The following is an 18,165-nucleotide window of genomic DNA, read 5'->3' as shown; positions in this document are numbered from 1 at the left end:
GCAAAACTGCCAAACATTTCCCAGTTCCAGTCTTTCAAATGAGAGAACCTGTTGCTTGTCTTTGGTTTATGTGATAGTAAATACTGAATTTTCTTTGGGCTTTCGACTGTTAAAGAGGTTAATCGGGTGAGTAATCAAAACATTAATCAATAGTGATATTAACTGTTACTCGCAGCCATAAACTATTTTCTGCCAATGTGTTATGTTAGGCATTCAGAAATAATCTAAGCTGTGACAATCAAGTTTAGAGCGGCACGGCAAGCAGAGCACAGCAGCTGCTTCTTCGTTATCGGCGGTGGCTTTATGGAAGGCCTCAGCTGCCTCGGCGCTGGGTTGGATTCCATTTTAATGTGCATAGCTTATTAAAATAAGAAAGTGAGGTGAAGTGTTGGGTTGGAAACTTTGATAAGACGCAGGCAGTATGAGCAGTACCAGCTGTACTCTGCACTGATTAAGTTGTTTGCCATCTAGTGCAATCATTGAGAGGTGGCCAAGTGACATGGTTGTTTTGTTGATTTTCGACTTGTAAATCCATATTTGTGTAAATATTTCAGAAGATATCTGAATGTGACTCGGCCTCTGTCGGGACAGGAGACCACTGACACGTCTTTACACAGCATGTGAGAATCAACAACAGCAAAATCCTCATCCACAGATCACAATTCAACATAAGCATTATGTTTATAACGAAGCATACGTTAGTCATCTTTTTTAGATGGTTGATGTCTGGCTTGTGGGAAAAATCATACTCATGATTGTTTTGGTAAATATTGAGATCATGGTTATTTTTCATGGTTATTTACACACTGACTTGCATTTATTGAATTTTTTTTCTTTTTTAAAAAAAAAGAGAAGTTCTTTTTCCTAGTGGATTTCTTTGAATTTTAAATACAATTCAACTGAATAACAAATATGAACAGCAGTATTGTGATCTTCACTGTACTTTTCCCTGGTTCTCTAATTCATTGAATATTGTACATGCTTGCTGCTCTCTCAAGCTAAGTTTGTGAAGTAAAATTTGATTAATCACTGTTTCAAATGAAACTCTTTTTATGCTGATGTGAACACATCTCAACACTTCAAAGTCCTTCATTACCATTTGAAAGGTTTTTTCAGGTCGATATGATATTTTTTGTGTTTTTTTAATAGATTATGTTGGTTCTGCCTCGATTTTAGACGTGGATTAGAACAATTTGTTACCTGAGAGTTTCACAAAAACGATTATGTGCACCATATTTGTGTGTGCCTGTGGTTTTTTTGTGCCTCTGTATTCGTGTCATTGTGTGTAATACATGTGTGGTGATGTTTTACCTGCACTCAAAGGACCTCATAAAGGTTAGCAGGCTCACTCAACAGCTGATGGTAAATTTAGCCTCCTTTTCACACAGTCCCACACACGATTTGAGTATTTCTCTACTGTATCAGAACACATCCAGGCATGTTACTGCACTGAAGAGATGAGCATTTATTCGACAGTATTAATGATCAGAATTAGAGAGGATTGTGAAAAAGAACTTCAATTTTATGTATAAGTCTTATGTTTGATCGAGCATGGCAGTCCATAGTAGTGATATGCTTTTTTCTGAATGGGACTCAGTGGAACAGAACAACAAGGCTGTTAGTTCTGATAAATGGCACTGTCAAACAGGTAGAAATAGATGGTGATGAGAAGGGCTTCGAGGATGCCAAATCCACACTTTTAATTTTGGGTTCTCACTTCACTCTCACGTTTAAACTTGTAAAATGCAAGCCCCACTCAAGAGCAGCTAATATTTACTAGTGTCATTTAAGACCATAAGGAAACACATGCTCCTATTCAAAGATCGCTGCACGGAAGAAGCCATTTTTAGCATTGCAGTATTTGTTGTATTGTGGAGGAGAATGTTTAGATGAAGTCACAACTACTGAGCTTCTCTGGTCATGAGTCCTTGCGGTGTCCACAGCTGTGTGCAAGCCACATTGTTAACATTTCCTAACTGCTCTGAGCTCTGGCACATGCTGACATTATTTATGGGTGGAAGTTTGCCCTGCAGATGCTACAATCCAAGTGGTTTGCCACCACGTTATGACCTCCAGGTACTGGAGCCTGGCTTTATGTAACACACGTAATGTAGCGGAAAATGAACATGTGACAGAACTGCTGTATGTTGGGTTGTTTTCACTCAGGGGATGTAATATGGTTGTACTCAGGTTTGTGTGAGCGTTTATTAATTATTCCTTTACTTCAAGGTCTCTGAGAGATCTAGCACTAAGCTAGATTTAAAATATGTTAAATTGTGAATGTAGTGACCTAGTAGGAATTTGAGCAAAACCAACTGCAGCATGAACTGTGGTGGTGAGTGTGTATTTTAGATTCAGGATCTGACATCTTAAAGAAAGGAAACAGAGGTTTGGTTTGCATCTCGGGCAGTCCTGGGATGTCAGTTTGTGTGCAGCTCTCATTCGGCTGTCATCATGTTTTCATCGGTGGTGCCAGCAGGACACGGTATCTTTAGCTTGCAGAATCAGTAGAGAAAACATCTGACATGATAACAGGACTCTTATCTGACTGGTTTAATCGGTGAAAAGGGTTTGTGTCTGATGTCATCACATCCCCAACCGTTGAACAAGCGAGTGGAGAAGAGATGTGGAGCTAATAAACTGTAGGGGAACAGGAAGAGCTGACTTGCATAAAATGAATGCCAAGCTGTCCCCCAAAGACAGAGCGTGCACTTCGTACAAACCCAGTAATCTTCCTGTACATGCTCATTCTTGGACTTTATTTCTGTTGTAATGCAAAAGGAGGCAGGAAATCACAAAACAACGTGAACCAGTAAATGCATTTATGAAGTTCCTGAGTCTCCTTCACTTTATAGTTTATATCACAGGATTTAAAAGTGAGTTATTTTAAAACATTTATTTATCCAGGGAAGGTTTTGCTAAACATGCTCTGTCTGCACACCTCCACCTCCCGCCCCCTCCACTTCTCCTCATTCATGTAGTTACATATTCAGGCACTTTAGAGATGCCTCATGCAGCTGCAGCGTTCCTCAGGTGATTGCTTTGCAGCCCTGCTGGACCAGCTGGGGTTCAGCTGCCTCGCCCAGTTGCTGATTGTTGTTGAGGGACAGGAGAACGTCTGTCACCGACGATCCCTGCTGAGAATTTTCCTGGCAGGCTGACAGATTTGAACCGGCAGAACTTTCAGTCACATGCGCACCTCTCAGACCCTCCAGGGAGGGGAGAGTGTTATGCATTCACTTAACTTGCCATGAATTTGTAGTGAAGATGTGAAGTAATGGTGTCTGGCAGGAATGGCTGCTGCACACTGGAGACCCACTGCTTATGTCTTGTTTGTAGTGAAGGCGGATGTGCTTCCATTTGAGATGTACGTCCATTCGTGTTAGAGGCAGAACAGAGCAGCTGGGGGCCTGAGGTGAGCTCTCAGGGAGCTGGAAGTGACATCACTTTGTAGTGTCTGACATCATCAGTAACAGTAATGGAGATGAGTGAATGAGCACACGGTGACGGTTCCCATAAACACACTAATACTGAAGGAGCAGCTGATGTTTTACATACGTGCACGCTGGCCTGCATCCTTAAGCACTCACACACACACACACACACACACACACACACACACACACACACACACATAAAGAAAAGCAAAAACACACACATTGAACTTATTTTACTGGCTATTATGGATATTTTTAGAAAAGAAAATCAGGAATTGCTTCTAATCTGAATCTCAACTTGGCCTTACAGAGGTTTGTAACATGTTTCAGCTTGTCGTTTAGCCGTCCAGCCCTGTACTTTATTTTGTTTTGTTTTGCTGTCACCTTTGTGTCCTCTCTGACACTTTTAGGAACTAGCTGGTGACCGTAGAGGACCATGTGGCAGCTACAGAGTCTGATACACAGAGCTGTGACGACAGTGAATATTGGATTCAGATTCAGGTCACAACTCCAAACGAATGCTACCTTAGTTATTGCAGCTAGTGATAAAGACATTGTCATACTGTGTTTACAAAATAACGTTGATAATACCAAGCAAGTTTTTAATACTTTTATTGAAGGTTAAGGCTTAGATGTCAAATTTTGCTTGATACCATTCCTATCAGGGAACCTGGCATCAACTGGACAAACACATACACACACAAAACAGGAACACCTGCTTTTTCTATACAGTAGACCAGATGGACCATGGGACCCCTTGTTAATTCCATCTGCTACAGCAAATTTACCTCAACCACGACAAAGTGTGAAGGTGGATGAAACGGAGGACACGGGTTAGAGAGGTTGGAGCTCTGTGTCAGGCAGGTGTTCCAAATATTCTCATCACGCTCTCAATGTGTGTGTGTGTGTGTGTGTGTGTGTGTGTGTGTGTGTGTGGTTCATGCATCATGCACTTGCTTGCTCAAAAGTGAGCTGTGAAAAATGAGAGAATGTGTTAGCCCTGTTGGAAGATGTATGCGAGAAAGCATATTTTTGTCTCGTACACCAAAGCTCTGACAGCCCCATAGTTAATGGAGTTTACAAGCATGTGCACTGATGAAGTGACAGTACAGTGATGGTGTGCCATGTAGTCATGAATATCTAAGAACTGTGGAGTGGAAGCTGTCAAAACACCCTGGTTAATGTTTCAGAGGACATTTAAGTTCTCCTGGTCATAGTAGACATGGATCCTAGTTGTTGTGGATGTTGTCAGTAATACATCCAACCTCAGCTGCAGCTTCCTGTGGCCTTCGATGCACCTCCATGGGGTCAGATTACCCAGCACAAACGCCACTGGCTCCATTTGGATGTTGGATGATCCCTTTATAGCCTACAAAATTACCATAGTAGTCGGATGATATTGACTAAGTTGAATATCACGGTGTGTTTGATCATTGCACAGGTGGAAAAGGTGGAAAAAATAAAATGTCTGTTTTGTACAAGTAGTGCAAACATGAAGAGTAAATAAATAGCGACTTCCAGGATGTTGTCCTGAGGATGTAGGTAGTCCTGTAGAATCACAGCAGCAGTTGTAGGATACACTGCTGTTGAAGACTCTGACTGCTTGACTTTGTCCCTTCTTGTAAAGGACACTAGTGTTGTCCAACCAGTCCAGTTTGTGGTTAATGTGCACACTTGTGTAGCTGTACAAACCGACTGTCTCGATGTCTAGATGTCTATATATTGTGTTAAAGCGATAGCTAAGGAAGTTAGCGTGCTAACCAGGTAGCCCAGGCCTGGCCTATGCAGTGATAGATCTACCACTTGGTGTAGTGGAGATAGTTTGGTTCACCCCCCTCCTCAGCTTAGTCTAACTTTCTGAATTCAAGTTTCTCTCTTTTACCGAACCAAGATCGTCTTAACTGCCTTGTTAATTCATCTTAAAATCTGCTTCATTCAAACTTAACAGAAACAAAATAAGACTCAACAAAACTATCTTGGCTTGTCTTTTCTGCGTCCCAACAATCACCAGCTCTGGTTTTATCATAACCGAGTAAGATAATAGTCTGACTCTACTTGTTACTGATGCCCAACCTCAACTTTAGTTATTTGTAGCTCGCGCCACTCGGTTCACGGACATACACCATGCAGCATCAGCGGCTGTGGCTGCGGCTGCTTTCTGGTTAGAACTTCACAGTCCTACCCTAATACGGAGGTTAAAAACTTTGCTCACAGTTAAACAAGCAATCATCAGTTTGTTTGTTTGTTTGTTTGTTTTTACCATCAAAGCAAATCATCTGAAAATATATTCATTTCCAGTGTAACTGTAGAAGGGAGGCCTCAGGGTACACTGAGGGACAAAAATCTGCTGTCAATACATAGCTTTGAAGGCTTCAGCTGTACCAAAACCCCAAAAGCCAGCACCAGAAAGTGTCAATAAGGAATGGCAGCTGCATAAATTGACATTATTATTATTTTAACTGTGCAAATCTGGTGAAATTGTTTAATAAAACAAAAAAAAAAAAAACATTTTACAATAATCAGCAAGCACTCAATACAGCAAGGCAGTCCACACGTAATAAGTCCCAGCACACTTTATTCAGAACGCTCCCAACAGATAAATTTAATCAAGTCCATCGATGTTTCAGCTGATGGGATCAAAATGTTAGTGGAATTATTGAAATGTGCAGTGTCTGTCTGTGAAGAGCATGCTGAACACAGTGTGCAGCTCTTATCTGAAGCATTCTGCCAGTGAAGAGATGCTGGCTGCTCATTCAGCTGAGACATGGGCCAGGTGGAACAAACCATGTCGGTCTTATGGTCTTCATCTCACTGCTGCCAAACAAATGACGGTCTGATAGATATGTGTTTCTGAAAGATGTACGCATATTTTTAGATGGAGGCTGCAAATCAGGTGATAGTTTGTACCAATAGACACTATGTTAACATTTGTTTTTTCATGCCAAAAGCAGTCACAAGCTCCCCCGGGCGAGATTTGTCTTTAATTCATTTTTTGGCTCAACCGTGTGTTGAGTTTAAGTCTGATGTACTAAGACAGCAGCTAATTATGCAATCAGAGAATCAGGTTGACTTCCAGGCAGACTCTTTGAGTGAAGGAGAGCGTAAGAGGCGCAGTTCAGACATCTGCAAGCTCAGAATAGAATCAAAATATAGTTATATTGCAGTGGAAATACTAATCAGTAAGGCGGGCCGAGACTCGGATTACGCCTGATTAATCTTTTTTTTTTTTTAAGTTTTCTAAAAGTAATGAAGTCATTAAACATACTTTGAGGGACATGCTGTTATTGAATGGGAAAAAAATGCAATGTCAGCGTCACAAAAAACTGCAATCTCAATCAACCAGTGCATAACCACAGCTGTCTGCACTGTTCGGTTTCCTGCAATGGTCAGATCAGAGCTTGTGTCCATTTGTTTGATCGCGACTGTCCACTTTTTGTTTCTCATGTTATTTTTTGTTTTTGAACTAATTCAGAGCAACCTCAGAAACACTCTCTGTGTCACTGAAAATTTGTACAGGTTGATATCTTTGCTCCCAGGCTGGTGCATCTGTAAATAAAATTTTAAAAAAAAGAAAGACAAAAAACCATAAATAACACCTTTCTTGTGGCAGAATGTGTTTTCAAGGAGGCACAAACGATTTAGTGAATCTGGTCCTCACTGTTATTTGCAATTCTGTATTCTTGTCATGCACAAAAGCCGTATTTAGACTTTGGGTTACTGAAACTCCACTGAACCCAGACTAATGGAATTCTTTCTTTGTAGGTTTGTGCCTCCTTAAGGCATAATGGCTGACCTAATCTTTTCAGTTCTGCGACAACATTGTGTGACATAAAAGAAAAAAAAAAGAAAAATCTCCCATCCAGTTAAGATTAATGGTCAAGAGTCAAAATAAAGGTCAATTAAATGAATAAATAAAATTTAAAAAACACAGTTTTCTTTTAGTAGCTGTAGGAAGGCGGCGTTGATGGCTGGTAGTCAGAATATATGCAAAAAGGATGAGTACTAGGAAGGGAATACATGTGAAATGGACTTTTGCTGTTGTTAAATGGCCACTGAATTATGAGAAATGGTGGTATAATTACTGGCACTTTTTCTTTTCACACTACTTATACTAACTTCTAATACAGTAACGAATATACTTCTGTTGTTAAAGGTATTATATGTAAGGATGTAAAGCAATTTACATGTATTAATTGCTTTGCATTGCCAATGTGTGAACAGATTGTAAGGTAACTTAAATAAGTAGACCTTCGCAGACCTTTTCGGTTGCCTATGCTAATAAATAACTTTTTTAACCTAACATATTACAAATGACAAACAAGCAAACATTTAATTTCATCCAGCATGTTTCTGCATATATGACATCAAACTCGACGAGTCGAGGACGAAAATCTGATGTGATGGCTGGATGATGCTCGATCAGAAATCTCACATTTTATTTATGTTCGTTATAATCTCTTGTTATTGTCAGGTTACATTACTTAGCATTACACTTCAGCTAGTTGTGCTACTAGTGATTAGTTGGCTGCTAGAATTCACAAGTAGCAGCAGACTAATTTAGTCTGTTTATATATTAAGATAAATGTGATTGAAATGAAGATTAGCTTGTTCATTTTTCAGTTAGCTACTTGACCCCCATGCTGCGACTAGAGTTAATTCTAGCAGCGTATGAATAACTAGCACCTGAACTAGCTTATGTGTGAAGTAAGCCAGATAAAAATGTAGGTAATAGCTTTAGCTTTAAATCAGCAAAATGTCCGTACTTGACAATAAGGAAAGAGCCTAACAAAAACATATATGACACATGGTTCTTCATACTACAGTTAGGACTCACGACTAAGCATCATATCACAAGTGACCTTTAACTCTGCCAAAATGTGACAGTTAACCCAGTCAAAAAAATCCAAAATAATCAACTACGTAGTCCTCCACCTAACCATCAGGATTTTATGAATATTCCACTTAGCACCTTTCATACCAAGATTTATAAACTGTTTGTTTTACTTTATTTGGTTTGCCCCCCAGTTTCTGTCTGTCTGTCAGCTGTTTGTGAGACACTGCTGAGGCAACATGAGTGGAGGTGAGTGAGAAGTTTCAGTGACAGCCCTTTGGGTAATAAGACAATGACACAGTTCCTAGTCTATCTCTGGATTGAGGACAGATGACTATAATTGTTCTTTATCTCATAGGGACAGCTTGGCTCGACCCGCTTTCATTCAGCATGGTGACACCAAAGAGAAACAAAAACACACAGGGGTCAGGGCACGGGGAGCATGACCTGCAAGGGTCGTTAGGCTAACAAAACTGTGGTTCAGCTCAGCTTAGCTTAATGTCCAGCTTTGATGTGTTTTACCAAAGAAAATATAGTGTAACAGAAAAGAATAACAGAGATTCAACATCTGCTGTGATATACTGTGTACTGGAAGGGGTAAGACAGATGTGAGGCAGTCCCTCCGATCTGGAGTCAACAAGCTGTCTACCTTTCCTCTGCAGTTACCATATTCAGTGGCTATTTGAATGTGAAAGTTCAGCTACATCATGAGTGAATTTGAGCACCTCACTGCAAAGTTAGCGTGGTCTGCTCTCATGAGTCAGTGGCACACAGTGTGTTGTTGAGCGAATCAGCGTGCAGGCACATGTGGCATGGCCTCTGTGGTGATTTTATGGTGCTATATTCGTGCTGCACTCAGTGAAACAGTGGGATTAAAATTCTTAAGTTATCAGCAGTTGTGGTTGGGGCTCAGTGCACCGCAGCACTCTGACTTTTTAATGATAGAAGGTTTAGAATATCTGGCACCATAAATCCAATTACCATGGGAGGAGATAATATATTGGCTTACTGTAGGACAAGTTGCTCTTGTCCAAGGCAAGTCCAGTGTAAGTAATGGCTCAATGATATTAGGTGAGACGCCAAACAGAACCAACGGCAGTTTAACTGGAGCACAGGCGCATCTATAAACCTCTACCTGACATCAATAGTTCTGCTTTCTCAGTCTCCACTCTGTGCTTCATGGCACCTGCATCAACAAAAACTAGTCATTCTGTCTTGCTTGAGGGACATCGGAGTATATCTGCTACAGTTGATGTGTTGGTGTTAATGAGGTTTGATAAGGTGTCTTTGTTTCAGTAAACAGGATTCTGCTCTAAAAATCACAGGTTCCTGCATGTGTTTTTCCAGGGAAATTAATGCAGAATTGGTCGAAAAATTCTGTGAAATAACGGGATCTCATTTCAGTATATTAAACCCTAATGGACATGGGCCAGGAAAAAAGTCACAAGAATCAAGTATAACATCTATAGATTATAGTTTTGTCTTTCTCTGTAGTAATTTCCTCAGCCTTCTTGATTATAGTTTCTTCCTCTTTTGTGCTTTGGCTTTTTAGAGGGCCTCGGTCTTGGCCAATTTGTTGTTCGTTGGCTGTGCTGAGTGTTGTGGCCTCCAGCGCAGTTCTGCCTCTGAGAAATGTTGACATTACCAAAACCCATGATTGAGTTACTTTGGTGTGCCAACTGGAGGTAGTGTTATATTATTTGCACTGCGTATACTCTCTTACATCACGGAGAACCATTGAACATAAAAACAGGTTCAAAAGAATTTAAAACTTTGCTCCGTTTAATCTTTAAAGTCCATGTGAGTCCTTGCTCCACATTCATCTTTATTTTCTCCTCTCAGCACATTGAATATCACCTTCACAGCCAGGTGGAGAGGCAGGATTGCGTCTCTGAATGAAGCAGCAGAAGAGGGAGAGAGAGAGAGATGTCTGGCGTCTCATTTCCCCCCACAGTGTTTATTTATTCACACCCTGAGTGAAAAGGGGCTTACAGAGCGACCTAGAGAGTATGCTGTGTAGCCTGTTGGACTGTTAAGAGCAAAATGCAGGAGAGATCTGAAGACAAAGAGAGATAAAAAGATGGAGGGCCTGGGAGATATGGAAGAGAATATGAGAGTGAGGGAGTGTAAGGGCAAAAATCACTGGGTGGAAGAGGGCAGAGTGTATTAAGCCTCTTTTACACATAGTTCCCGGTAAATTACTGGAACAGCCTTTCAGGCACCCCTGTTCACACATGCAGCTGCATTCGAGAACATTTCTGTCTTTTCAGACTTGCAGTGGCAAAGTTGAAATAGATGGGGAAAGGGACAGTCCACCAGGTGGGGATAATGTGACGCTCGTGGATGCCAACTGCCACAAAGTTCAAGAGAAGAAGAAGAAACCTAATTTTTATTTCTAAGAGGTTAAGTCAGAATGAATGGGGTTCAGTTTGCCCAGCCTCATTGCCATTGCCATTTGTGTGGTTTTCTCTTAGATGCATGCTTGTCACCTGGTCACTACATTTTCATAGAATCCTGCCCTCACACCCTACACGCTGATATTGGCTGAGGGCTACGTGCCCACCGGCCAAACATTGATGCTCGGAAGCATCCTGATCACAGCAAGTAAACAGGCACAGGACAGAGTCTGCAGATACAAACACTGCCACACACTTGTATTGGATCATGAGTTATGACTGAGAGGGATCATTTTTGTATTTTGATTCTGTACATTGTTTTTTTTATAGAAAAATCCTACACAATCTACTTCTTTTAAAGATAAAAAAGTAATGTGAATGATGACTTGATTACAACACAGACTTGGCATGAACAATCTACAATGTGTTGTTCAGTGTGGGCGTACGACAGCACAAAGGCAGCCTGGATACTCTGAAGTCTTTGCATACCTGCTCACTGTGACCCTACAGAAATATCTGATGCTTCTCTCATTAATGGTGGCACTTATTTTGTTTTTATGAACATTAGCTCTCGCATCATTGTATTGTTAGTCATGTACCTGTTATTTTTGGTTATGGAAAAGATTGGCCGAGGCACATATGTTCTTAAAACGAATATGTTTTCCTCCTGTTCATTGATAGGCAGGAAATACAGGATGTTCGTCAGCATTATAAAGATGCTGGGAATACGAACACATTTCATATCTGTGACATTTTAAAAGTTTGCAAGAAAAGATTTGTTTGACATTTGGAAACACTGCAAGAATGTGAGCGTCACGGTCGCAGTTAAAAGACATTAGGTAAGTGAAGGAGAGAAGCGAACGACGAATGAGGGAGATAGTGCAAGCAAAAGAAGCAGAGAGAGTTGTGGGAGTGAGTGTAAGCGAGTGGGAGACTGAGAGCGAGCGAGAGAGCAGTGGAGAGGCTGACTGTGAGCGAAGGCTGCTGCACAGCTATAACAGGCAAACCCAACTTTGCCATCAGCCAAAGCCTGAATGGTCTCAAGCTGTTCCTGTCATTCATCCATATTTACTTGAGTCAATCCCATTCAGAATCTTGGGGGGGGAGGAGGGGGTCCTCACCTCATTTGAATTTAGAAGAGAAATGGTTTCTTATGCATTCACCTTTTAAAACTTCATGTGTTTTAACAGCGAATCAAACATTTGAATGTTCCTTGTTTTCTCTCTGCGTTCTAATTTTAGGAATGTGGCATATTCTTGATGTGCGCAGTAAGGTCAGCATTTCCTCGAAGGTTTTAAATGAGTTGCATTCAGATGGAGGCAAGTAAATGCAAATGTGCGACAAGGACATCTCTAGGCTGTTCGTGCTACTCCTGGTCCATGAACATGGATGAACACCAAAGTACTAGACACAAAAAGTTGAGCAGATGGAGCCATTTGTATTTATTGTCCATTTATTGCGTGGTTATTATTAGCAGTTCCCAACATGTGTGCCTGTGTGTTTGTCTTTGCCAGTGTTAGTTTAATATTTTAGCAGAAATTTAAATTTGATCAAGACGTGTGTTTAGAGAAACAAGGGAAAGGCCACATATAAGAAAAGGTGAGATCAATCTGTAAGTCAGGTAGATGCATTTGAATTTAGATGTGAAGAGGCAGAGAAAACATCACAGAGATCTAGAAATAAAAATAGAAGAACTGAGTGTGAGAGAGGATGGAGGAGTGAGAGGGTACGGGAAAGAGGTGAATGGTAAGAATGTGATTCTAGGACAGATAATTTTGTTTTTTAATCCCATGTAGAGTTTTATTGAGGATAAAAGGGTAAAGAGTGACAGCAGAAACACAAAAGGGAGGAGGGGTAGGCAAAGAAAGAGCGAGAGATGAAGAGTTTTCAGGGGGGGTTTAAAAGAGAAGACGACATGCAGGAAGAAAAAGCCAGCGAGTGAGCCAGAGAGCGATGGGTTGGGGGGGTGGGGGTGCTGAGAAACAGATGGGCAGGAGGAGGATAGGAGGGATAGATGAGAAAGGGAGGAGGGGGTTTCAAGAAGAGGCTGCCAGGAGTTAGAGGCGAAAGTTGGACTTCATTGAGATTCATGGCAGCATGATAGCCACATCGACCCCCCATCCTCAGACATATTGCATTTTTTTTCTATCTCGAGGTCAGCTCATGTGTGGAGCTGACATCTACAATATGTCTGCACATCCCGAGTTTCTCTTTGCTCTTGAAGGATGAGTTCAGAAGTCATCAGAAGACATATCATACTGTATTTGACTTGTTGCTGGCTGTGAAGCGATCTAAACGTGCCCTCAAGTTCACCTGAAGCTAAAATGAGGATACAGCGGTCCAAGTTAGATTGAGTTGGTATCTACCAAAGGGAAGAGCTGCCTCGTTCCCTCTTTGTGTTTGCCCAAGCAGTGTTTCCTCGCCGAGCGATGGCGGAGGGACGTGGGATTCTGTCCTAGTTGTCGCATCTGCTTTACGTCTACAAGTCGCGTCCCGCCCCCCACCCCCCCTTTGTCATGGCTCGACTCAAATAGGAGAAGACAACACATGACTTTTAAATGAAACATGAGCAATATAAATGATGTAGATCAGCAACATCGGGCAGTGTTTTGCATGTTTGAAAGAGTGCGCAGTGAAGTGTGGACAAAGAAGAAAATAAAAACCAACCAACAAACCATATGCCCAGGAAAACAGAGGGAACCTACCTGAATCCACCAGCTTACAGAGCTGAGAAGCTACAGGCACAGGTGATAATCAGCAATGCACTTCCTGCTTCTCTCACAAACCAACCAGGCAGTCACGGGTGCGTTATGCTTCTAGCAGCAGATGAGGAGTCTGGAAGTCTGGTGTGCTCACTTCTTTCAGACTCCACATTCCCAGATATTTCTTTCACTTTCAAAATTGTCGCCTTCAGCTCCAGCCGTCACTGACTCAAGTTACGTCACTTGATGAAAGTTATCAGATGTCTCACAGCTCCCTCTGGAGCCATAAGACATGTAAAATCAGAGAGAGAGTTCCTCCTTTAAGGAGTCAATATGCTTCTTTGAAAGCTCTGGTAGGAGTGCAAGGAGTGTCTTGTCACTTTCCCAAGTTTTATGCAGCAATTGGCCAGTTGTGCAGAGGTGAGAAAGTCTGTTGGAACTGAAGTTCAGCTTCACTGAAGCTCTCTTTTCTCATTTTTCACTCATCTATTACTTTTTGTGCGAGCAACCAAGTTTGACGCCATGAATTTCTTTGAGGACAGACTCCACTAAAATGTGCACTCTTGTGCGCTTTTGTACGTTTACCGTGTGTGTGATTAACAAAGAGCTCTTTGCCCACTTTTTGTGCCTGTACACAGCTTTGAATGACACGTTGTATGAACTACTTTGTTCCAGCAGTATTAACAGCGTAGTTATTTTAGAAATGGATCACTTCACAGCCAATATGGAGAGGAGGACGGAGTGATTACAGCGACCAAGTATTCTCCTAACGTACACATGGCATGTGAGTATTGTGTTAGGAGAGAGTTGAAATCATCTGAACCAGTCCAAGATAACGGCTACTGTGAGTATAAAAACACAGATTAATTCCCGTGGTGCAATACATTGATGGTATATTTGGTACCTTTTGATGTGTTTGACAGTGTTGCATTGCTTGGATTACTGCATACATACTCAGTGCCAACTTAGGCTCACGGTGTGTGTGTGTGTGTATATATAGTTAGAAATGGAGAGAGAAAAGGAGAGGGGGAGGTATGGAGAGACAGAAACAGAGAGAGTAAGAGAGTGAGAGGGAGGTACAAGTCAGTATTTCATGGATGGCTGTGTTGCTATGGGAACAAGATGTGGGCTCCCTATTCCCAAAAAAGTGTCCTCCTTCCTTCCTCCCTTCCTTCCCTTCTTTCCCTCTCTGTGTCTCTCATCGCTTCATTTCTCTCTCTTCTACTTCACGGCATCCACAGCCTCTCTCTCCTCTTCCCTTTCCCCCCGATCACATCCCACTACATGCCTCCTCTCTCTCTCCCTCTCTCTCTCAGTCTCTGTCATCCTCTGTCATCCATCCTTTCCCCGCCCACTCATTCACCTCTCTCTCTGTCCGTTCACTCCCTCTCCTCTTCTTCACTCTTCCCCAGATTTCCTCCCTGTCCCTCTGTCCTCCCCTCTCTCTCTCCCTCCCACTCTCTCTCTCTCCACGTCTCTCTTTTTCCCTGTCTCTCTGATCCCTCTGTCTCTTTAACACTCACTTATATTCTATTCTTTTCTCGGTTGTCATGGCAATAGGCTGGGGGCGTGAGGGAGCGAGCGCGAGCAAGCGAGCGGGAGTGGGTGTTTCGGAAGTGACATCTCTTGGGCAGTAACCTTGTTTCCTGTGTGGTGGAGTTGGGGGCGGATTCAAGGCGCTAGCAGCGCAGCAACAGTGACGCCGTGTGGACGCTTTGGGTGATCAATGGGGAACCCGGGACGCGCCGTGTGAGGGCTGGGTGAATGATCTGATAGGTGAGAATACTCTCTCTCCATCTTTCCCACTCTCCCTCTCTTTCACTGTCACACACACACACACACACACACACACACACACACACCTTTACCCCCATCCTCCAGTCTTCTCATCGAACATCTCTCCTTCACGGTTGAAGTGGACTCATTGTAGTAGGTGAAATTAAAAAGAAAATGTAAAAAAACCAAAAAGGTATCAGAGCTTTTGCCCGGGTTCATGCAGTAGTTTTATTGTTTGGGAAGAAGCCGTTTTTATTTGCTTACAAACCACATTTGTAGACACATGTAGAAAGAGACATTTCCTTACATATTTTCCTTACCTGTTTTTGCTTTGCGGTGGTAGATAGGGAGGGGAAAGTCCTGTATGGAACCTGATTTTTTTTTTTTTTTAATTATGTTTATATTTTTAACTCCAGAAGCCTGATGTTTCAGCTCAGCAGCAGCCCTGAAGATGGCGTTCAGTATAGTACTCAGGGAAGGTGTGGATAGTGCCGCAGAGGAGGCTAAAGTGCTAATGAAGGGTATGGAGGGTATCAAAGGTGTACACATACATGCATATGTGATGTACAATATATTCAAGCAGTAGTAAGTGTGATCTGAGGGTATACTTTGGATGTGCATTAATCAATTGTTTTTGCCACTTGGGGTCAAAAGAACTCCATAACAACCTGAAAAAGTTTAACCAGAATGTACTCTCACCTTATAATATCCTTATGGCTAATGTGTTAGCAAAAAATTGCCAGCTTAAACAGCAGACACAGAGCAGCAGTAGCATTTGTTTGGTGTTGTGTCTCTGACAAACTGGTGAATTTAAGTTCAGTGTTCACTCTTATTTTAGCTTCCTTTTGTTTGCCACCAACTCCTTTCTAGTTACGAAATACTCCTTTATGTTCATTAACTCAATGCTAACTTTTTTGTCTGCCATTTGGTGCTGAGTGGGTAGTTTACTGTTGGTTTATGTTAGCTTTTTTGTTTTCTTTTGCTGGAAATTAGGTTAATGAGAGCAGAATTTACAGTCTGTAACACCAAAACAACGAGGCCATTGGATCAGTGTTGGCTCCATTACTGACCTTATTAAGTTGATCAGGTATCAGCCGTGACGTGAAAGATCCGCATTATATGCAGTTTGTCACTTACCTTCATTCAGTCTTGGTGGTTTGTTAATATAGCATTATCTGGCCTCATGTCACCTTATATAAGAATGATTTCAATTAGTTTTATGCGGTGTAGCACTTTAGAGATAAGGAGCACTGGTGTGGCCTTGGGACTCTGTATCAGCAGTTAACCCGAGCAGAGGAATCAAAATCAACCTCAGGAGAGACAAAGTTGACACATTTGCACTAAAGAAAACTAGCAGAGCTGCAAATCAAGTCAAGTGATAATTTTTTATTGCTTTGTCTCTATGAGTGACTGCTCTCATATGGCACATTTTGACCCACTGTTCATGTAGAGATATTAAGAAAATGGCTAAATTAAAAGGTAGATTTAACTTGCCTACTTTGGAACACCTTCGACTCCACAACTTCTGACAAATGTGCACATACAGGCACATAAAGTCATGGACATTTTAGCACAGCTCCATAAATGTTGGCACTCGGTAGTCATGGGAGCTAAATTTCATTGCCACGACATCACAGTCCACAGCCAGTGGGACACCAGCCTGTTTAGTGTCAGTGGTCAGACTGTCTCAGTTTGTTCCTTCTTACAGCACAGTTGAAAAAATGCGAAGACATATCTGCCCTCAGGCCTGGGTAGGATAAAGGATGGCTGTGTCATTCTGTTTCTGCTTTGGATCGTCCCACTCTAATGCCACTTTATAGTTGAGAGAGTCGTGTTCTGCTGTTTATTTCATGTAGAATCTGTAAGCTGCATCCACGAGCCAGATTAACCGCTTAAAATACCACCTACACCGCATACACCTAAAACCTAAAAATGATACTGCTGATTGACTGTGGGCCACAGCAGATAGATGTCCTTTACCACATGTTTGTCCCACAACTCAAACTGTGTTTTAGTGTCTCATTATTAGTTCATTTTACAGTAGATCCTGGTTTGCCAAACAGCAACAAGCAACAATGTTCAAATGAATGATGAACAAATGAACAAAAATACAGAAAAAACAAACTAGCCTTTATAATGTGATCATTAAAATGACATTAAGTAATCAGCTCTAACTGCAGCAACACAGATAAAACTTGTCACCTATTCAAGTCTGACACCGCCTCCGACTCCACCAGTACCCCTGAGTGACGCTAGCCTGTAATTGGCACAAAATAAAGTCACATTTTCACAAAAGAGATCCCTAATTAAAGCCGAGATCCGACAGAAATGTCCGGTGGAGCAGTAGTCTCATGATGCAGTGTGCTGTAATAGCACAGTTGCTGTCATTTTCTTAGCTGAACAGTTGGTCGTTGGTTGATTGCTCGTAACGCCGTGCAGCACTTCCATCTTTGAGCTGTTTGGGGGAGTGGCTGTGGCGGGAGGTGGCCAGTTTGCGAGTGCTTTAAATCGCACAGGCTGATTATTGAGTTTTGAAAGCCAGAGGTCTCGCCACCCTGTGAATTAATCATTGAGTAATTGCTATTGATCAACAAAACCTATCAACCCCCCACAGATATATTTAGATTTCGTGCTAGTGAGCAGAAAACTTACCCTGATTACCTTTTAATGAAGCATTATTATCATTATCGTTATTATTATTATTATTTATTGCGCTGCATGCTCATGCCAGTCCCAGATTACGGCCAAAACTAATGAAAGTGAAATGAACTGCAGTTTCTCCTTCGCAGCATATAGCCAAAGTTGAGGGTAAGACCAATGTGCTTGTTCAGCGAGAAGCCTTATACTTGTGGGCCTCTTGTGACCTTGCTGCTGACACTTGACATCCCCCTTGATTCAGCGCTGACAGCAGCCCGCTGTACTGCACATACACCACTCTGACTCACAGCTTGTCAAAGCACAGCACTGCGTCTTTTCCCGCTGCCATGAACAGTATACAGTATGTATTTATTCTCTGCGAAGTA

General features: G+C 41.8%; 1 protein-coding gene across 4 annotated transcripts in view; it reads left to right on the top strand.

The window, feature by feature from the left end:
- syngap1b (synaptic Ras GTPase activating protein 1b) overlaps window positions 1-18,165 on the top strand; it is a 121,085-nt gene that overhangs the window by 9,266 nt on the left and 93,654 nt on the right. Inside the window, exons 3-4 of one of the 4 annotated variants that reach the window (XM_046398802.1) lie at window positions 14,927-15,142; window positions 15,559-15,663. The exons of the other annotated variants lie outside the window; for them this stretch is intronic. Of the exons in view, the coding sequence (XP_046254758.1) occupies window positions 15,594-15,663 (70 nt within the window). The 5' untranslated portion in view covers window positions 14,927-15,142; window positions 15,559-15,593. The remainder of the gene's footprint in view (window positions 1-14,926; window positions 15,143-15,558; window positions 15,664-18,165) is intronic. 4 annotated transcript variants of the gene reach the window in all.

This window comes from Scatophagus argus, chromosome 9 (assembly GCF_020382885.2).
Source record: "Scatophagus argus isolate fScaArg1 chromosome 9, fScaArg1.pri, whole genome shotgun sequence".
NCBI classification, from domain to species: domain Eukaryota; kingdom Metazoa; phylum Chordata; class Actinopteri; family Scatophagidae; genus Scatophagus; species Scatophagus argus.
This window is presented reverse-complemented; position numbering and strand designations above follow the sequence as displayed.